The sequence below is a fragment of the Phasianus colchicus genome, chromosome 1 (assembly GCF_987193195.1).
Source record: "Phasianus colchicus chromosome 1, bPhaCol1.hap1.1, whole genome shotgun sequence".
Classification (NCBI taxonomy): Eukaryota; Metazoa; Chordata; class Aves; order Galliformes; family Phasianidae; genus Phasianus; species Phasianus colchicus.
Genome location: NC_143436.1, coordinates 172,488,924 through 172,510,659, shown reverse-complemented (window position 1 = coordinate 172,510,659; position 21,736 = coordinate 172,488,924). Strand labels below are relative to the sequence as shown.

Sequence of the window (21,736 nt, the reverse complement as noted above, 5' to 3'; positions counted from 1 at the left end):
CGTACCATGTAATAAATGCGGGTTGCAATTCGACCAACTGTGTGTGGTGGGGGTGAGAGGCAGAGACTGCACTGAGCCCTCCCATCCACAGCGTTCCCATGTCACCTACATAGTCTGTGCTCAAGTTATGTGCAATTAACTCTTGAAAATTATCATTAAAATCACATAATAATACAATCTTGTGGGACTGCAGTACTAGTTGTCCAGGGCTGCATGTGGGCTATGGGCCACGGACAGGACGCGGCTGCCCAAAGCTAAAAGCTGAGGTGTCAAATCAAGTTCTTCTTGAGCAGGATGTTTAGAAATGTATCAAACTGCATTTGCTAAAGTTCGGACCTCATGTACAAGATTTAAGCAAAGAAACATATCCAAAATCTGGGGCCTCCAGAACAGGAAGGACGTGGAGCTTTTGCAGAGGGTCCAGAGGAGGGCCACAAAGATGATCAGAGGCCTGGAGCACCTCTCCAAACAGGGGAGTTTTAGGTTAGATATTAGGAGGAAGTTTTTCACCCAGAGGGTGGTGACGCACTGGAACAGGTTGCCCAAGGAGGCTGTGGATGCCCCATCCCTGGAGGCATTCAAGGCCAGGCTGGATGTGGCTCTGGGCAGCCTGGTCTGGTGGTTGGCGACTCTGCACATAGCAGGGGATTGAAACTCAGTGATCACTGTGGTCCTTTTCAACCGAGGCCATTCTATGATTCTATGACATGAAAATGATATGGTAGCAGGAATTAGACATGCATGTAGATGGAAAAAAAGTCATTGGGCTTATGTTATTGACATTGGACAGAAAAGGGAGGAAGAGATATTAATTCTACTTACAAAGAAATAGTCACTCAATAAGAAAGACAATTGAGTAACTTCTGTTGAATGATGCTTCAGCTGGCTTTGGCCATCAGCCGTGTAACTCCAAGATTACCAGATTTGTGTCTGTTTCTTTCTTTATCTTCAGGTCAAGCCAGGAAATCTGCAGCAGGATACATTCAAGAAGAGTAAAAATCCACATGTTGTGCTTGTCACTGAAAGCAGGGAGCTTCATAAGGAGGCTGTTAAAAAAATCCACATCCTCCTGTCATCCAAGAAGGGCTACATTTTCATTCAGACGGACAAGCCTATATATACACCAAATTCTAAAGGTTAACATACAAATGCTGCATTTCAGATGTTGAATATAGATGTTACATAGGCATGATTTTAAAAAGTAATAATGACTTGATCCTATATAGTGTAATTCCTTGTTTTTTAACCACAGCTATCTCTGTATATACAAGGCAGTCCAGATTTTACATTTGTGTTCTGCTGCCAGGGCTTTTGCAGGGTCTGCACTGTATATTAGAGCAAACACATGGAAATGACAGAGGAGCCAGAAAGTCTTTCTCTTCTTACAATGGGAGCCCTCCCAAAAATCTTTCTTGCTCAGAAAACTTCTCTTTCTGGGAAGAAAAAAGAAATGTTAGAAATATTCCTTCTGTTTGCAATGTCAGCACAAAACATCTTTGCACTTTAAGACCACAACAGTTTTGTTTGTTAATAGTTTAGATAAGTAGCAAGAGAGGGAGGTAAAAACAAATTCTTAAGTGTTGCTGTAGACCTTGGTAGCAGAAGGAATCATAGACGGATGAAGCTCCCTATATAGTTTTGGAAGTGGCTTCAAAGTGTTATGAAGTAATGTAAAATTCAAAATATGGAAGAATGTAATTCTTCTTCTTCTTTTTTTTTTTTTTTTTTCCTTACACTTTATTTTTTGAAAAGAAGTATTTTTATTCTAAACTCAGATACACACTTGTAGCCAACCAACAATGAATAGATTAGGAGGAAATAGCCTCAAGTTGCACCAGAGAAGGTTTAGATTGGATGTTAGGAATTATTTATTCACTGAAAGGGTTGTGAAGCATTGGAACAAGCAGCCCAGGGAAGTAGTTGAGTCACCATCCCTGGAGGTATTTAAAAGATACACGGGTGTGATGTTTGGGGACACAGTCAGTAGTAGACTTGCCAGTGATAGGTTAACGGTTTGAGCTGGTGATCTATAGGTTTTTAACAACCTAAATTTCTATGACTATAGCAATTACTATATAGAAAAGCCATAAAATAAGTATGTGAACACATTTTCTTCTTCCGTTAACCAGTAAGATACAGGATCTTCATTCTGGACAATGCTATGAGGCCATCAGAAGATACAGTTACAGTTGCTGTGCTTGTGAGTATACAAATACTTTTAAGGGGTGCTTCTTCAGCACAGGCATTATGAAAGTCTTCCACAAATAGTCCAAGAGTAAAGCTGTGGCTATAGCTCCTCTCTTTTTTCCTCATCACTATTTACATTATGTGAGATAGAATTCATTGTTGCTGCAAGGAGGGAGGGGAAAAGCGTGAAAATTAAGGTCAGAAAATAGCATGTGTCTTCCTTAGGATCAGTGCATGAGTATGAGTTTCATTTTTAATATCTGGTTTATGTTTGCTTGTTTTCACTCTCTCAACAGAATTCAAAAGGAATGGTGGTTATGAAGTCAGAACGGAAAATAAAAACTGTGTTCAGTGAAAATTTTGAAATACCTGACATTGCCGAGTACGTTACAATGCCCTGTGGATTAAAACTGTTCAGATGTCCGAATGTCTCTTTCTTTAGCTTTCATTTAGGCTCTTCATCTTCATTTTTGGTATTAATACAGCCTGTTTAGAAACCTTTATTGTTAAGAAACAATTGAGCAAATGCTTAACCATCTGCCTCAATCATATGAAGAAAGGTTGAAGGAACTGGGCTTGTTTAGCTTGGAGAAGAGAATGGTTCAGGGAGATCTTATCGTGGCCTGCCGATATTTGAAGGGAGAATATAAACAGGAGGGGGAATGGCTGTTTACAAGGGTGGGTAGTGATAGGACAAGGGGGAATGGTTTTAAACTGAGACAGGGGAGGTTGAGGTTAGATATTAGGAGGAAGTTTTTCACGCAGAGGGTGGTGACGCACTGGAACAGGTTGCCCAAGGAGGTTGTGGATGCCCCAACCCTGAAGGCATTCAAGGCCAGGCTGGATGTGGCTCTGGGCAGCCTGGTCTGGTGGTTGGCGACCCTGCGCTTAGCAGGGGGGTTGAAACTAGATGATCATTGTGGTCCTTTTCAACCCAGGCCATTCTCTGATTCTATGATATGATATGACATGACTATATCCAGGAGAGCACTTCTGTAAGGTTTTAATTTATAAAGTGATTTGAAATGGATTTGAGCTTTTGCTTACTGTTCAGTGTGTGGTTTTTTGTGTGCTATCCTGATTTTAACATCACAATGAAGATGAGGTATAGGTAATATACCATGAAATGCTGTTTCTGTGGGTTTATCAGAGGCAGTGCATGTTACATGCAGTTTGCAAATCTACTATCTTGCAGTTCCTCATAGAAGTCTGTTGGAGTGTTATCTAGAAAACTGGTAAGTACTTTTCTAGCTCCTAGAAGAAATGAGAAATCCATTAATAAATAGATTTTAGATTGAAATGTAAAAAGGACAAAGCTAGTATTTAGCAATAACTTAAATACCTTAGCATCACAACATATCGGAGGAATTTTAATTAATTATTTTCTACTGAATCTAAACTTTAGGCCCGGAACTTGGAAAATCAGAGCCTGGTTTCAGCAGTATGAAATGTCTAATGCTTCAGCTGAATTTGAAGTTAAAAGATACGGTATGAGAATATTTAATTTGGAATATATATAAGGGCACCATGTAAAAGTGTAGAAATTCCACAATTTGAAGAAATGAATTACTTGATTTATGTGTGCTAAGATTATGGTATCTTCAGAATTTTTGTATGATATTTCTTCTTAAAAAAAAAAAAAAAGAAAAGAAAAGAAAAAAAAAAGAAAGAAAAGCCCTTAGGTTTATATAAAAATCTCAGTTTCACAAATCCATGTCTTTTTCTTTAGCTAGTGGGTATGTAGTAGATAACTTGTAATAGACAAGTGGATATTACTGCATCCCCTGCAAATATCTGCAGCCAAGAACAGATAAATGATTGCATCCACAATTAATACTAATACAGCCTTATAGGGACACATTATAGAGGGACACAGTTGATGCTGAGGATCTCCTGTCCACAGTAAATGCATTTCAATGTGGGTTTTGTTCAGACTACTTCTAGTCCAGGCCATTGAATGCCCAATTCAATGGTGGTTGGAGATTATCTTCTGACTTATTGCCATAGGATGAATCCATTTTGTGTGTTCCAAGACTGCTTCACTAGGTGAAGCAAAGCAGAGTAAGAGAAGATAATCAGGAGATTTGCTTCAGCGTTATGATCCAAAATAAAAGACTAACACAGCTCCATCCTTTTCAGAGAGTGTTGCAACATACCAGGAATTTAAGATGAGTTCCCACATGCCATCATGACCTTACAGTTTTTGTTTTTTTTTTCTTCATGCAGAACTTCCATCTTTTGAAGTCAAACTGATCCCACTTCAGCCATACTACTCCATCTGGAATGAAAACTTCGTATTTGATATCGAGGCAAAGTGAGTGTATTCAAATTGAGGTCATTTTAGAAGGCAGATAGGTTGATAATGAACTTTGCTGTTGCTGCTTCTCCTCATCATTAACAGTTAACCAGGTTCTGAATTTTCTTGAATTTAACTTTATTCTCTTGTACTCTCTATTTCTGCTTTATTGCTAAATTTTGGTGTCGGTGTAAAGTGCTACATAGGACCAAGTGGTGGTGATCAAAATGAAACAAAATTTTCTGAATGCTTTAGAATTTTAGTAGATGGATAACAGTTTAGAATTCTCTGTGTTGCTAAGAAAGATTCCAGTCAAAATAATAACCAGATTTTCTTTATAGTTTCTGGTTTAAACATTTGGAATCAATCTAAAGCCTCAGATGTCGCTATTTAATGCAATTCAAATATAAATGGATTGAGGTTTTAAAATGAAATTTTCTAGTACAAAATCTTCTAATCCTCAATGTCCAGTGAAGTTTGGAAGTAACAAATTCATTCTTACTTGAGAATAGTGATGTTATGCAGAAATTGCTTTGAATTGAGGTGAGTAAATACAGTTAATCAGAGGAGTTTATATAAGCATTGCTATGGATGTGTGCATTACTTCATCTCAGTTTGAGTTCAACATGACACCAGAAAAGTTATTTGAACCACCTGAGCAGTCAAAAGAACGATCCCAGGGAAGATTCCTGAGCACTTAAGATTGGCTGCTGGCTCTTTGGCCACTGCCTGGCACAGGCTCAGAGTCAGCCATTGAGCACTCCCCAGATAACTCCCAGAAGCTGTTTAGATGTCAGCACAGAGCAAGGCCCATTCCAGGTCAGCAGTCTGGATGTCTGTTTAATTTTATATAATCACCTTATTTCCTGCAGGGTGCAGGGTATAGCTGTGTTGTGTGGTCCCTGGCACTGTATCCAAGCAGAATACTCACCATGCACCCCCAATTTCTAGTGAATTTTATTTTCAGTGTAAACGAATCCCTGGACAGTTTATATACAGTTGCTCTTCTGCCCACTGTCATTGAGCTCTTCACATTTCATGCTGATCCCTCCTTTCCCCAGAGTACCCTGTGAGAGCAGAGAGGTTTCAGCATCAGTCTCCTTTTGCTTGGCTGAGCAAACTCAGCACTTGTGGTCTCAGGAACATGGAATCATCTTGGTTGGAAAAGGTTGGAAAAGACTTTTAGTTTCACCAAGCCCAGCAACCTACTAAGTCCCATCACTGCACCAGATCAGTTAGTGCCACATCCATATCTCTTAAATATCTCCAGGGATGGAAACTCCTCTACTTCCCAGGGTAGCCTGTTCCAATGCAAGACCACACTGCCCATGAAGAAATTAATCCTAATATTCAATCTAAGCCTTGTCTGATTTATCTGGCAAGGCCTCAGGTTCCTCGTGTCCCATCACTTGTCACCTGAAAAAAATCCAGCACCCACCTCGCTGCAAGCTCCTTTCATTTAGCTCAGCATCTTCTTCTCCAGCCTGAACAACAACTATTCCCTCAGCCACTCCTCATAACTCCTTTTCTAGTCCTCTCACCAGCTTCACTGCTATTCACTTGTTCACCTTTATTTCTTTTACTTGTTAATCTTTTTGTTAGTTTTATTCATGATTAGTTGATAACATCAGTGATAGCAGATAGCTAGAATTTTCTCTGTGTTACTGCAGCATTCAATTTTGAGCTTATGAACTGTGTAGTTCCATGTATACATTTCACTATTCATTAATGTTGTAACTATTTAAGAGGCAAAATAACTCAATACTGTTCTTTTGTTTATTGAAAAGGTCCTAGTGATGTTAAAAAGGCCTGCTTGACTGTCATCAAAATCAACATATCAAATTCATTTAATTGAGCTCGCTACTCTGAACTGGCCGTGCATGCAATTAACAAACAATTATTTGATATATTGACTCTTTTTTCCTGTAGTTGCTAGTTCTGTCATTTTAAGCAGTTTTCATAAGAATTCCTTCTCAGTCTTCTGAAAATTTTAGATTTACTGATACGGACGAATACTGTTGATCAGGTCAATTTGAAAATGTCTCTGTTTAAACAAAAATAAGTCATTGTAGAACTAAAAAGAAGAGTTTCTACAGCAAGAAACAATACCATGGGAGGTTAGAGTAGGTGATCTTTAAGGGTTTTTCCAACACAAGCCATTCCATGATTCTATGATGCGAGTGTTGATAGGTCTCATGAGGCACACTGCATGCTGCTCTGCAGGAGGATGCCAATATGTCCTTGAGTAAGGAGCCTGCTAGGTGCAGCAACATACCCTGTTATCTCTCCTCATCATCTGTATGAGAGCTAAGGGATGTTCTGGCCACATAGCTGGAAGCATTTCATGTACAAAAAGCATCCATGCTACGTTGCCTGAATGCATATGAGAGATATGAGGTGGAGGGTGTTTACTCTGCCTAATGCAGATATGGAAACTTCAGCAGATGAGTCTCTAGATCCTTAGAGGTACTCATGCTTCATATAGTTCCCTGATGCTGCTCCGTTCATTGGTTACCCAATACAAAGGAATCAGCTGTTCATCCAAATTAAACAGATTGGATGCCTCCCTTTCTACCTGCGGTTGATTGTGTGAGATCTCGCATACCTGTGCCAATAATGTTCTCCTTGGTTTATAAACAATACAGAAATTTACTCAAGTATAAATTTTGTCAGGTGATGACTCCTCCGCATGGGATTCTGACAAGGTGATTTACTACATACATCCATCTAGTGAAATCACTGATTCTTACATGGGCCTGTAGCAATCTTCATGTTTGCATTATCAGTGAGTGGAACTATTTTTCATTTTCAAGGTATCAGTTACAGTCAGTATGCTTACAAGTACGCCTATTTTATTTTAGCATAAAATTATTAATTTGATTTATGCTTGCTTTTTGTCAGTGTAATGATTCGTCTCCTCACTTTTCTTCCGTCCAAAGGCACTCTTATGGAAAAGGGATTGAAGGTATTGCATATGTACGGTTTGGCATAATTGATGAAACTGAGAATAAAGTCTTTCTTCCAGGCCTGGAACAACAGCTGTCAGTAAGTACTACTGAAGTTCAGTGGAATTAGTCAGATTTATCCCAAGTGAGCTGAATATTGTCAGAATTTTATTGAAATATATTGAAATTATTATTGAAATATACATCCCTGTAGTACAATAGTCATGCAGTGAACTTTTTTTAAATTCTAATGGCAACAAATCAGCAAAGGTAGTCACTGTTTTTGGCTTCTCTTATAGATTCAAAACGGAAAAGGAAGAGTTACTCTAACTACACCACTTCTGGAAGAGAAATTAAAAAAGAGTATTTCCACTCTGGAAGGGTTTCATTTATATGTTGCCGTTACCACTGTAGAAACTGCAAGTGAGTAGATTATGCCTTAAGTCTGTAATATTTACACTGAACATTCTCTAGGATGATCTTTCATGTGAGCAACCTTGTACCATACTAAGTAGCCCTGTGAGGATAGCTAAAATGCCCTAGACCATATTAAGAGGCATCAGATGCCTGCATAGAGGCAACTGAATTGCTGTCCCCCTTGTGACCTTGTCTGAGTATTTGCCTCAGCCAGGTCTCCTCCTTACATGCAGAGTTATGAGCTGAGCGTGGTGCTCTATCTTACTTTGTTCCCCAGCTAGTTGAGCTGTCAGTGGAAAGATGAGACATGTACCACAACCATGCTGTGATGCAGAGTCCTTGTGACTCCTGCTAGTTCTCTTATGCCTTGTAACACTTTCTACACCCAGTGCTACAGTAAGTTATCTTAAGAATGATCTTGTTTTTACATTGATTGTTGACCATTTCAGCTGTTTCACTATAAAATTGCTATTGAAAATGCAGTTCCTAGGGGATCATCTTTCCCACATGCCAGCTGGCTAGAAATTGACATCAAATCCTGGCAATTCTCTACTATGGCCCACATAAGGCAGACCCAAAATGGTGGAAGGGCTAGTTTAAATTCATATATTGATATGTTGAAGTCTTACAGGGTGAGCAAAACAGCAAGGCTGCTCTGGAGATGAGGGAGAGCATTAAGCATCTTAGACATCTCCTGCAGGGCTGAACAGTTTAGCTTATATGTACAATATAGTCCAAATAGTATGATTTTACTATTCATTTAGGATGGTGGCTGAGGAAATGAGGCTGGAGTGCACCTTCCAAAAAATATTCGTAGGAAATAGATAAATATTTTCAGAGTTTACTAAAAAGGATTTGTATAGACATTTGCTCACAGCAATGCTAAACACAATAAGACCTCCAGATGTCTTACAGTCACAGGAGATCACTGGGTTGACTGGGTGCAGAGATGAATGGCTTAATTGTGTTGCAGTGAGTACTGTTGTCAGTCATAAGAGGCATGAACTTCATTGCTTGTTACTGAAGCTGAATCTGCAATGGAGCTGACTCTGCAATCATGGTCAATATTTGTCCTGTTGTTGTTTAAGGGAGATTGGTCCCATTTACTTTAAGTGTCTGAAAGTAAGGCACCTGGCCAGAGCTAGATTCTCTGACATTTTGTATATAGAAAGCAGAGAAGATAGATGGGGTAAATTGAACTCCAGGGATGTTTCTATGCACTGGTTATAGGAGTCTAGTTACTTAGCTCAGAATTAAATATTCCTAAAAATCCTAAATATCAATTAGAATTTCTTCGAATCCTAAAATTAAGTCAATTACACTCCAGCAGTGCCTTATTTATTTATTGTATAATTTGCTATAGTTACTTTCATGTACTACAGCATTTATTTCAGGCGGAAAAAGGGGTTGTTCTCATTCCCACAGTAGCATGATGAATCTCATGTGTGTGATGTGGTCTCTTCTCCTCTTTGCATACTTTATCTGCCATCCACACACAGGTTCCATCCACACTTGCTTACTTGCTGGGCTTAGTGTTACACACATGTGTGGCAGAGCAAGGCTGGAGAACTTTACTGGCACATTTCTACCATTCAGCGTTTAAAGCAGAAAATAAGGACTAAGGAAATTCTGTCTCTAAGCACACTTTGTATTAATCAAGGCATGCTTTTAGAAGCAGCTGGAGGAAGTGTAATGGAGCACTTCACAGCTCCCAGTTTCCAAGCTCTCAAGAGCACACACTTACTGATGCCAAATGGTTGGAGCACTGGACACGAAGAACTGAGATTGGGCTGGCCCATCTGTAATTATGTTCCCAGTCCTCCTGTACCCAACCCCTCTTCTCTGGACTGAAGCACTTCAGGGAGGAATCATGTTACAGTTATCTTTATATACAACAATTAAAATGCAGTGAAAATGGAAAACCACAGATGCTATGGTAATAGGTAAAAGTAAAAAGATATTACTCTCATGGCAACGTGTACTGTTTGGTGTCAACAGGTGGAGAGATGAGGGAAGAGGAACTCAGCAATGTGAAGTTTGTGAAATCTCCTTATGTTGTTGATCTGTCTAACACCAAAAAGTACTTTGTGCCTGGAGCCCCCTTCTCTGTTGTGGTATGCAGTATTTAGCTATCTCTGCCTCCATGGAAATAGGTTTATATTTGTTTGTAAAACTTTTTTCTGATCCAATTGGAATTTTGTAGAAGAGACCTTCAGAAACAGGCCCAACATGGAGCTACTGTTGGTGTTTCTGGTTCATCTTGATCTTGAGCAGAGAAATTAAAACCAGGAAATGCTGCTACTGTTTTGGAACTCATCTGTGCACTGTTGCATTACAAGGTTTTATAAAACCTATAGCAAATTCTTCTTCACTTCCATACAGAAAGGTTAAAACAATCATGTTGTATCAGTTTAATCCTGTATCAAATTAAAATTATGAAAACTGAAATACATAATATTGACTTTTTTTTTTTTTTTTTTTTTTTTTTAAATTTCATTTAAGTTGGTGAGTTTTAAAACCTGGAAAGTTTTCCTTCAAATTTTTCTACAAGCTGTCAAGGTTAAAAATTCACCTAAAAACAGTTGAAGACAAATATCTCTGGGATCTGGTGCTAAATAAAGATCTGGGGCAGCTGTTAATTTTTGCTCATTGATTTTAATCTTAGCTGAGTCCAGACTGAGTCAATTGCTATCCTTTTCCCTGTATATCTATAAATGCCTATGTGTACAGTTTTATATTTCTTTTTAATTTATAAAAATACTTGCTTCTTCTGTGGGGACATTCTTTAAACCAAAAGTTTCTTTGAAGTAACAGACAAAGATTTTTTTTTCCAATAGGCCTCCGTTACTTTGGTTGATGGCTCTCCTGCTGCCTCCCTGCCTGTCACTGCTACTGTCACCATACCTGGAAAGTCCTCCATGAAGAAGACTGCTCTTTCTAATAATGAGGGCCTTATCCCCCTCACATTTGACATCCCTGCAGACGCCCAGACTCTTCAAGTAGTGGTAAGGAAAACCCAGACATTCATGTTTAAAAGCACACTGTTAAGAAGAGCTCTTAAGACAATTGCGGTGTCTGTGAAGCTGTTCTGTTTTTGTTATCACAGAGAATGGGAGATGAATTCTTATACCATATTCACAACTTTGTCAAGGTTGTATGAGATATCAAACAGACCAGGGTTGTGAGGGGTATCTAGCTGAAATGAATGACATACTCTTGTACATTAGAGCTTTGAGAGTGTACATGGGTCGTGACCCTTTTTTGTATGGTTCCAACTTGCATTTTTCATGATATGGGAAATATGAATGGGTCTGTAAGGAATATCGCCATGAGAAGTGATAGCAAACAATGAAGAGAGGGCATAGAAAAATATCAGGTACAATACAAACTACATCTGGATGCTCAGATGGTTTGATTATATTCACAATATAAAAACAGAAAAAAAGGTATTGAATTAACCACTGTGTGATTTTAAGCTATTTATTCTGATTCAGAAAAAGCCATACCTGAAAAATATCAATCACTACTACAGCAAAAGACAAAATAAGGTCAGAGAAAAAGTAATGAAAAACCTTGGTCTTTTGATGCCATGTTCTGCATTGGTCTCCATGGACCTCATCTCATTTCTCAGCATTTTCAAAATAACCTGGCAAGACGTGAATTCAGTGACACTACATATTGTCTCTTGAGGAACATTTAACTCACTCTGTTCTTTCCTCTCCTCCAGGTAAAGGCTGAAGAGGGAAAAGAAAGGTTAGAATCACCTGAAACCAGTATCAGAGCTGAAAGATACCAGTCTGCTACCCGCAACTACCTTAGCATCAGCATCCCACATACTGTTGTGGCACCTGGAGATACTTTACGAGTCACCTTAAATGCCATTCATCAGTCTGGCAGTGGAAAGATTGACTACTTCTATTATATGGTAAACAGAATAGTGGCATATCAGTAATATCTTCTAGAAACTATACTGTCCATCTGGGACAGACAAGGTGATCAGTGTCCTAGCACACCAAACCTACCAAGAGAGGTTGAGGGAAGTGGGCTTGTGCAGTTTGAGGAAGAGGCTGAGTGAGTTACTAACTACTTCAAGTTGCTTGAAGAAAGATTACAGGCATAACAGAGACAAACTTTCTTAGGTGGTACCACGTAATATAACCAGGGACAAAGTCTACGCATTGTAGCTTGAAAGATTCATTTTGGAAAAATCTTTTCACTAATGATGAATACAAGACTGGAAGAATTTCAGGGAGAGTTCAGGGAATTGCTACTCTCAGAAGCACTCAATACTCATCTAGGGAACACCATATCCGACCTGCTTTTGCCAGTGATAACCTATCTTTGAGCAGACAGTTAAACTAGAGATTTCCACAAGTGCCTTCCAAAAATATTTCTGTGACTTTGTTATTTACATACATTTTTATTTATCTTTGGACATAATATACACAACTTTGTAATCTCTCTCTCTCTTTTTTTTTTTTTTTTTTTTTTTGAGTAAGGAGGCATGATTATAAATTTTGGTCTGTAGTTACTAATAGTCTAAAGCAAATAGGTGCATGTGTATAACATTTACATAATTACGTGGATATATATATTAAAAATACTAAATTGAGAGCCTCCCACTCAATCTGAACTCTTTTCTTGTAATAAGCCTACTATTTTTATTGGTATAATTCTTATAGGTACCTTTTCTTCAGCCATTACAAAAATATGTACCCTGCTGTGAGCAGATCATTTATATAAATTAAGATTTTACCCTCTAGAAACGAAAACACAGTCACATTCTAGGGGACCTTGAATATTTCTGACAATGCCTTTTGAGGATATCTAGTGCTTATTACATGAATAATAGATGATTCTTAAATTGCCATATTACTTGCAGCTGATGTCAGTTAACAGGCAGCTCACAGTTCTCTCCAAAAGAAGATGAAGGGCTGTTGAAGGCATTAGCTATTATGGTGCTAAATAACATCTTGAAACTGGAACAAAAGATCAGTTCTGCAGATGAAAAAGCCAGGAAACAATCCTGCTCAGCCAGGACCAGGCACGCAAAGTATTTATTCTGCTTAAGAAGACAAATGCATTCACAGATACATTCCAGGAGCAAATCTGTTGCATGTGAATGCGTTTAAGTTTCTTTCTCTCTCTTCTCCTCATAATTTCCATTGGCAGCTTAAATTACCCAGGCTGATAAGCACCACAGCAACAGTTTGCATTTACTTTTAATTGGATCCTTATATATTGGAATAATTGTATCCCAGGAAGTTAAATTTGGGTTTGGAGAGGTTGTTTTAATCACAGGGCCAAGCACAGCATTGACATTGCTGCTGATGATCTCTGGGAAGGAGTAGAGCTGGGCAGGCTGGGTGATGAGGGCACTGCCAGAGCAATGAGGCTTTTTCTCAAATTTTGGTCCTTAAATGAAGACTGTGAGGATTTCGGACAAGGTTACAATATAGTTTTGCTTCTTCCTCAAGCCCACTCCTTGTGCATTTAGGAAAGCTGCCTGCTGACTACTCATGAAAATAGGAAGAAAATGATAAAATAGCACAAGATGGGCAGAAATCATTTAAGGGCCAGGCTATGACACTTTACACTGAATAATATTTGGATAGTTAAAAGCTCTCTTTCCAATTCCTCCACGTTATCTGAAATATTCAATATTTCAAAATATCAAGATGGTAGATAAACACAGCTGATATCTTCCTGAGGGTGATGACCTATTATTGCAGAACACAGAAGAATGCCATCTCTGAGCCTCTTTTCAAGCAGTAAGGCCAAGTGGAGAGAGGTAGACTAATATTCAGACCTGGGCCACAGGACCCATGCAGCAGAGACTTTTCTCCTAGAGTCTCTGGTCTCCTCCAGGATACTGTTGGGAAATTAAAACTGTTAGGTGCCATTACAGAATAAAGTTCAAACAGAAATGGCCTCATAAAATTATATATATGCAGATGTATAGTATAATATACATAATATACACAATATGTGTAATATATATAACAGATAATGCATATAGGTTATAAAACTACACAATGTAATGTGTGCTGCATATTCATTATGTTTGATCTCTCTTACGTTTGTTTCTATAGGTTATAGCAAAGGGACAAGCTGAGCTGTTGGGAAGGGTGTCCTCCTCAAACAAAGTAATAAACCTCAAAATCACTCAGAAGATGGTGCCTGCTTTTCGCTTCTTAGCTTACTACTTCATTGCAAACCAGGGCCGTCAAGAGATTGTTGCTGATTCTGTATGGGTAGATGTTACAGATGTCTGTGAAGGAAAGGTAAATTCAGAGCAAGTAGCTTCTGATTTTGTATTCCAAAATAATAATAAAAACATTATCAGCAGAGAGTGCAGACCTGGGGTTGAAATGTGAAAGACATGGTGGACATTTTTTTATTTAAAGAAGGGAATCATCATGATTCTTGATAAAAGGTGCAACTGGTAAACACTCCCAGGAATGATGTGACAGATAGTCCTTTTCTATAGGACGGGTTATGCCTTTGAGAGATGAAAAGCATAATTTCATAAAGGTAAATCCCTGGCCTAGATAATAGAAATCCACAGCAGAACACCAGTAGGACTCCTGAGTGGCAGGATCTCTTGAGAACTCTTTCTGCAGTGATGTTCATTGAATGAAAGTGAAGTGAATTTACTGGGGGAAAAAAAAGAAACTTAATATAAATTTTCATGTTTTTATTCCTTTTGAAGCTTTTTAACATTTCAAAAATACATTTTTTTTACTTTCTTCCATTAGAAAATGAAATGTGGATAGAATTGGAGTTTCTCTAAGACTTTTTTCACCTTTTATCTTCCCCTTTTTGATACTATAAAGGAAAAAACAAAAGAACCCAGAAAGGCTGTGTGTCTGCCCCATCCCTGAAGGCATTCAAGGCCAGGCTGGATGTGGCTCTGGCAGCCTGGTCTGGTGGTTGGCAACCCTGCCCATGGCAGGAGGATTGAAACTAGATGATCTTTGAAGTTCTTTTCAAACCAGGCCATTCTATGATTCTACAAACATTTTTTACAATAGCATGAAACACAATTACTAAAGTGTCAGCCACTCAAAATAACTTTTGTTTCCACTGGAAAATAACAGAAAAGGGCAAATTCTCTATGCATACTTTTAATTCACATTGGTGCTTATGTCCTATTGTAAGATAACATCCAGATACATCTTTTAACCTTCCTCATATTGCCCCAGTAAGGGTTATCTGCCAAAAGGTAGGATCCCAAGCAGAAACACTGCCTCATGCTGCTGACACAATTGACAGTACTGTCTGCCCAGAGAGTGCCTGCATTTCATTAACAAATATGATATTTTTGTTTCAATATTTTCTATTTAGATTAAAGTGAGAACAGAACATGAGATATACGAACCAACCAACAGCATCAAATTACAGATTGAAACGGACCATGCGGGAACTGTTGCCTTAGCTGTGGTTGATAAAGCAGTGTTTATTCTGAACAAGAAAAATAAACTCACATCCAAAAAAGTAAGATAACTTTAGGAGGAAAATATCATACTTTCTAGCCAGGAAAATTTTTCCATGACTAATGAGAGGATCAAAATGAAATTAATAGTTATTAAATGTTTAATCCAAACTTTGCTAAACTTGAAAGTGTTTCTGCTCTTGCAATTTATGATGCATTTAAATGAGAAGTTTGGGAATTCCCATGTTACAGCAGATAATTTTGTAAATTAAAAAAAAAAAAAAAAAGCATTAATTGAAATTATTCCACAACCAAAACATCCCTCAACTTTAATCTCTGCTTCCAAGTATAGTTCATACCAAGTTTCTGCAAGTTAAAGGCAATGAGAATTTTATTATAATAGTAATAATAAACTTGCAAGTATGTACAATCCATCTATGGTATTTTATTTGGCAGGTATTTAAGGCAATGAATTCATATGATCTTGGATGTTCTGCAGGCGGTGGTGCAGATAGTGCTCAAGTTTTTACTGATGTTGGTCTTGCCTTTTTATCAGACACAATTCAATCCAATGTTCGGGAAGGTAAGTGAAACCTGTCCTTTACCTTAGATGTTTGTACAAATCAATCTACACTTGGGGAAGTTGATTGCTTAAAAATTAGAAACATTTTATCATGCAGTTGTAAGAGCTGCTGTCCCTGTGGATTTTTATTTTCCTGTTCTGCTGCATGCTGGCAGCTCAGACAGCCCAGATGTTGGCTGCTGGTCCATTGGTACCCAACTCACTTAGAGTAGGGCAACAGGCTGGGACTGAAAGCAATGAGTCTTCTGTAAATGAGATGTGTCCTAGTAAAGGTCTTCCATGATTGACGTGAGTTATCTGACTGTTTTTGTCATGTCAAAACCAAACTCTTCTATTCTGCCTTCCCAGGGTATACCTGCCTCCAGGCTACAAGAAGGGAGAAGAGATCTTTGGATTTCCGGAAAAAAATGTTAGGAATTGGTATGTTCACTCACCTGGGTGGCACAAAAGGACTAGTGGGGATAGGTGATATCAAGGTGATATTTGATATTTCCTTGCCAGAAGTCACCAGAACTTTTGATTTCAGTGACTTTCTTCAAAAGCAAGAATACAGCCATGAAGGTTCATACCATAATATCTAATTCCAACGTGCCACATTCTCAATCCAAAGAGAAAGCTTATACTGCAATATTTAAGATGTGATAGGTTCTATGCTTTGCTCCTCTGTGGACTGATTTTAAGATGAAGCACAGGTCTCTGATGATAGGTAGACTATTGCAATGTTAATTAATCTTAACTGCAAATAACAACAGGAATGAACACCTTTCTGCTTCCTGCTGTTGCCACACCTCTAATTCTGCCCTTCAATTATGTTGCAGCTAGTAAATATCAAGATGCTGATCTACGCAAATGCTGTGAAGATGGAATGAAATTAAATGCCATGAAGTATTCTTGTTCAAAAAGGTTAACGAGAGTGACTGGCCCTCCCAAATGCAGAGAAGCTTTCAAGACCTGTTGTGAAAGTGCAACAGCCCTCAGGAAGGAGGAGGCAGCGAAGAGGAGAACTGCAGTGAGCTTGGCACGAAGTAAAAAATGATATACCACTGTCTAAAGAAAATTACCCTTCACGGAGGGGCAAAGGAAAGCTAAGGGTTGTTTAACCATTCATGGCTTTTTCATTAGTGGTGCTATCACTATAGCACCTCTCTAAAAAAAATCTCTAAAAAGCTGTCTTCAGTCAGGGACAATTTTATTTCTCTTTCTCCCTTTCTTCTCCCCAGAGTCTCTCTCTCTGATCCAACAGCCCATGTCACCAAAAAAACCCCAAAACTCTTCACATTGAAAATCATATTCAGAGTATCTGCCACTCGTTGCTTAAGGGGAATTTTTTCTTGTTTGGCACCATACTATTGTTGAACATAGAAAGAAAAAATATCTTTCATCAGTGACAAAAATCTTTGGTCATTGCTTCTTTCTCTCTCTCCTTTTTTTTTTTTTTTTTTTTTTTTTTTTTAATGCATAAGATGAAACCCACATGAATTCATTTAGACTGCTTTTCATTGCTGCCTTCTTTTTGGCAAAAGCTTTGCAAGGCATTGTATGGTCAGCAGAAGTCTTCAGAAGAGAAATCTCACTTTTGTTTTATAGACTATGATAAGGAAGAAGAAATGTTTGAGGAAATGACTCTCAATTTGCGCAGTTACTTTCCTGAAAGCTGGTGGTGGCAATTAAAAGAAGTGAAAAATCCTGGAAACCATAGGTACTGTAATTACCTAACTAGATGAATGCATCAAAGTTTGAACAATAATATATATACATAAATATCAACTTTATATGTTGAGGAATTCAGAATAATTCCAAGTATTTTGTCTTCAGAACTGAGTGAATATTTTTTACCTTATAATACTCAAACTTGGGCGCATAACAACATTTACACGTCCATCATACATCCATCCTAACACATTTTGTTTTGTGTTTCTTAGTGTAACCAGCATTGCTCCTGACTCTATAACTACCTGGGAAGTTCAGGCAATAAGCATATCTCCCCAAAAAGGTAAAAAGTACTGTTAGTCTATTGGGTTTCTTTTGTGAGAATGAACAGAGAATGTGTATTTCTTATGTCAGAGATGCAATATCAACTTGACAGATTGAGGTAATCTCTACTGAAAAACAACCAAGTGTTTGTACCATGATGTTTATTCTCTTTTACACCATATTAAGCTTAACTGGAAGCTAAGGGTAAATACATATTTTTGAAAACAAGGTGAAGTGGGCTATGAAGAGTGGACTGAACAATCAAAACAGCCTTCTTGTCTTTCAAATATCAAAACAGTCTCATCTGAATTCCCCATGGCTATAAGAAATGTAGTGACAATAATACTGCTTTATATTTTAATATTTCTAGGAGTGAGTACTGACTGCCTGCACCCAGATAGTGGTCATGGAGCTTATTTACAAAAGTCTAGGAAAGGTCATTACATTTTAAACATGGCCTCTGCAGGAAAGCCGGGCTACATTTAACTTACAATATCTACAAATACTTCTGCCAAATTTTACCTATCAAAAACCATGGCTGTTATTACAGACACCTAATTTTTATCAACTGATAACTGTGTGTAATTCTCAACTCTGTTTTCACTTATCCCAGGATTTTGCGTAGCTGACCCTCACACCTTTGATGTTTTCAAAGACTTTTTTGTGTCCTTGAGATTACCATACTCAGTTAAACGACACGAACAGCTGGAAATTAAAGCAGTGATTTACAACTATCTGCCCAATGATCTCCAGGTAATATTACCACAGGCTCTCTGGGCGACCAGTGCCAGTGTTTGACACTTCTTGGTGAAATGGTTTTCCTATTTTATAGGCCAAGTAAACTTTATCACATCACTATCTCACTCCTCCTCCTCAAAGGAAAAGAGTAAGAAAATACGATAGAAAGGGGCTCTAGGATTAAGATAAGGACAAGAAGATTATTTGCCATCTTGTACAGAACTGACGCCATGTAGGGAAATTAATATAATTTATTGTCTATTGCTAACAGACTAGAGCAGTGAGAAATAAAAACAAATTATACCTTCTCCACCATCCACCCTATTCTGCCTTCTTTCCCCAAGTGACACAGGGGAATGGGGACTGCAGTCATTCCAAAAGACTTTATCTCTGCTGCTCTTTCATGGTCACTCTGCTGCTGTGCCAGGGTGGGGTCCCTCCCATAGGATACCATCCTCCCTAAACTGATCCTTTCCTTAAATATGTTCTCCCAGAACACACCCATCATGGCTCATGGGTCAGCTCTGGCAGTGGCAGTCCCTTTTGGATCTGGCTCTGATCTGACATGAGGCAGTGATGGGCTTTGCTCACTGAGGCCACCCCACAGCTACCCTGCTACGTTAATCCTGCTATATAAGCCAATATATGCATAGGAAATTCAGGGAAGCTAAATGAAAATTCCTTTTTGTCTTGTAGAGTATATGTATTGCTCTTTTCTTTTTAAACAATTTCCTTTTAGATCTGTTTCTTACTTCCCGTTCTTATTTCAGAATTGGTGGAGCTGGAGCATTTTCCTTTGCAGCGATGCTTTAGTACTGATGGTGGACATTGCCTTGTTCCCATAGGTCACAGTGAAAATGGATGCAGTGAAAGGGCTGTGCACTGCAGAAGCAACAGGGAAGGCAGTGCAGCTGAAACTGGAGGCTAAGGGGAATTCAGCAACACCAGCCTATTTCTCAGTTGTTCCTCTTATTGTGGGAGAGATTCCAATTACTATTTCTGCTTTGGACTCAAATACTGGGCATAGTGATAGTGTCAGAAAGAACCTCAAGGTCGTGGTAAGTATGGCTAGTTGATGGTGGGCATTTCATTAATATGTTTTTCTCCATGACGTACCAACAACATCCTTCAATACACATCTCTTAATCTTTAAATTCCACCTGCTTCATTAATATGTACAAAAAGTCCTTTTGTCCTTTTCTCTTATGAAGTCAAGATTGAATACATTCATGCAATGATGTTTTGAGAAGGAAGTAGCCTCTCCTAAACATGAAGTTTAGCTCTGTTATTTTGTATCTAATTAATGGATCTCTAAGTGTAACAATTACAAAGGTAAAACAAACACATGCAAACTAAGATATGGTATTGATTATCTAATTACTGTTTCCTTTTCAAAATGATGAAGAGGAGTAGCCTTTTAGACAAAAATGGCTTTTGAAATGTCAACACACCTGCACAGATTCATTCCAACATCCAAGTAGCCCACTGAGGGATATGAAACTTTGCACCATTACTGTCAACATTGCAGACTTGTAGGTAAAGATGATGATTGGGATGCTGCAAACCTACTGTTGCTACAGAGCATAACTTTTTTAGAGATCGACACTGTCTCAGAGTTCAGTGTTACACCAAAGCGTGAAAATTGTCTGTAGAAACAGCTCTATAAAAGACAGGCTTTTGAAAGAGGGACGTGTGGAAATCAGAAGGGAAAAACCTTTGAGTTTTACCAACAGGAGGAACACAGAAATTGGTGGATTTCATAGAAAACAGGCTTAAGAAAGTGAGTCCACCTGTGAATTTACGTGCACAGCTCACAAAGCTGAGAACAAACGTTGAAGTTTCATTTTTTCTGGGTTTCAGTTAAAAGAGTTTCTTCTAAGGAAATGTATCAGTTATAATAAAAACTCAGTAAGAAATGATTAGTTTTTCAACTGGGGCACTTTAATTCTGGTTTCAAGCTTCTTTTTTTACCTGGAAAGAAAGTTTACTCCAAAATAACCTATTTCTGCCACCTGCTGGTCTGAGGCAAATGTGAAGATAATGGAATTCATGCAACTTAATTTCAGGTGTGAAATTGCAAAAGTTTTTACTTTTCCTTCTTCATTTGCACAGGCTGAAGGTATTTTACAAAGAGAAGAACAGACAATTTGCATTAATAGCAACTGTAAGTTACACTAAAAAGTTAGACATAGATGAGATCTTGAGTAGGAATACGGATTGTGAAGCCTGCTTTGAATATGGTGAAATACTTCTTAAGTTAAAAACATTCTTCATCCAAAATATTAGCAAAAATATTCAGGAAAAAATAATTTTTGTATAGATTTTTATAACTGATCTGTATTATGTTTGTGTTTAACAGTAGCATTCTTTTTAAAGTAGGCTTCTATTTTATGAATTAATGTGTATAAAAGGGGGTAAAAAAAAGAATAACAAAAAATTGAAATTAAAAGAAAAAAATTACTAACTTAAAATTAAATTGAAGAATTGTAAGTACCTTTCTTCATACATTTCTGTTTAACATTTCTAATAACATTTCTGCTGTAATTGTCATCAACTGTGAGACATTTAATGAAAAGAATGTTCTAAAATTGCAGTATATTTTTATGCTTAAAGAGTTTGGATGTTGAACCCTATTTATTTACAGTAAGATCCCATACACTGGACCTCAGCAGACCATCTGATATGGTACCAGGGTCTGAGAGTCACATGTTTGTTAGCCTGAAAGGTAAACATTTTCTGTCAATACTTTTCTGGAAGTGAGAATAGACATGCCACTTTTGCTGTTAGTTTCTGAACACCAAGTCTCTTCATTCCTAGGTTTTCTGCCATGATCCAAATGGTCTTTCTTGCATGCCCAGGTTGAAAAAAAAAAGCAGCCCCAAGATTCATCCAGCAGCTTAATTTTCATTGCCCCTTCTCATTTGTACTGCATAAAATAATTCTGTCTTTCTGTGTCCAGACCAAGGACACTAAGGTCAGAGAAGGGAAGAGTTGCCCATCAGTAGTAACTCCACACTGCATGCAGCCCTGTAGAAATTAGCTTTTTTGTTTGGGAATGAGTATACTATACTGTAATTCATAAGTTCTAGAAATATCTGTTTTTCTAAAGAGAAGATATGTTTAACCATTCATTAATTTAATCAAATAATCTTTACATACTT

General features: G+C 38.0%; 1 protein-coding gene across 1 annotated transcript in view; it reads left to right on the top strand.

The window, feature by feature from the left end:
- The window catches only part of LOC116244169 (complement C4-like), a 52,505-nt gene that overhangs the window by 12,613 nt on the left and 18,156 nt on the right, over window positions 1-21,736 (top strand). Inside the window, exons 4-24 of the mRNA XM_090132714.1 lie at window positions 953-1,136; window positions 2,130-2,200; window positions 2,484-2,569; window positions 3,593-3,675; window positions 4,414-4,501; window positions 7,423-7,528; window positions 7,728-7,851; window positions 9,844-9,959; window positions 10,683-10,850; window positions 11,573-11,770; window positions 13,938-14,129; window positions 15,193-15,342; window positions 15,737-15,863; window positions 16,212-16,283; window positions 16,682-16,888; window positions 17,451-17,562; window positions 17,786-17,856; window positions 18,451-18,590; window positions 19,421-19,633; window positions 20,688-20,739; window positions 21,220-21,300. Coding sequence (XP_089988840.1) covers window positions 953-1,136; window positions 2,130-2,200; window positions 2,484-2,569; window positions 3,593-3,675; window positions 4,414-4,501; window positions 7,423-7,528; window positions 7,728-7,851; window positions 9,844-9,959; window positions 10,683-10,850; window positions 11,573-11,770; window positions 13,938-14,129; window positions 15,193-15,342; window positions 15,737-15,863; window positions 16,212-16,283; window positions 16,682-16,888; window positions 17,451-17,562; window positions 17,786-17,856; window positions 18,451-18,590; window positions 19,421-19,633; window positions 20,688-20,739; window positions 21,220-21,300 — 2,641 coding nt within the window. The remainder of the gene's footprint in view (window positions 1-952; window positions 1,137-2,129; window positions 2,201-2,483; window positions 2,570-3,592; window positions 3,676-4,413; window positions 4,502-7,422; window positions 7,529-7,727; window positions 7,852-9,843; window positions 9,960-10,682; window positions 10,851-11,572; window positions 11,771-13,937; window positions 14,130-15,192; window positions 15,343-15,736; window positions 15,864-16,211; window positions 16,284-16,681; window positions 16,889-17,450; window positions 17,563-17,785; window positions 17,857-18,450; window positions 18,591-19,420; window positions 19,634-20,687; window positions 20,740-21,219; window positions 21,301-21,736) is intronic.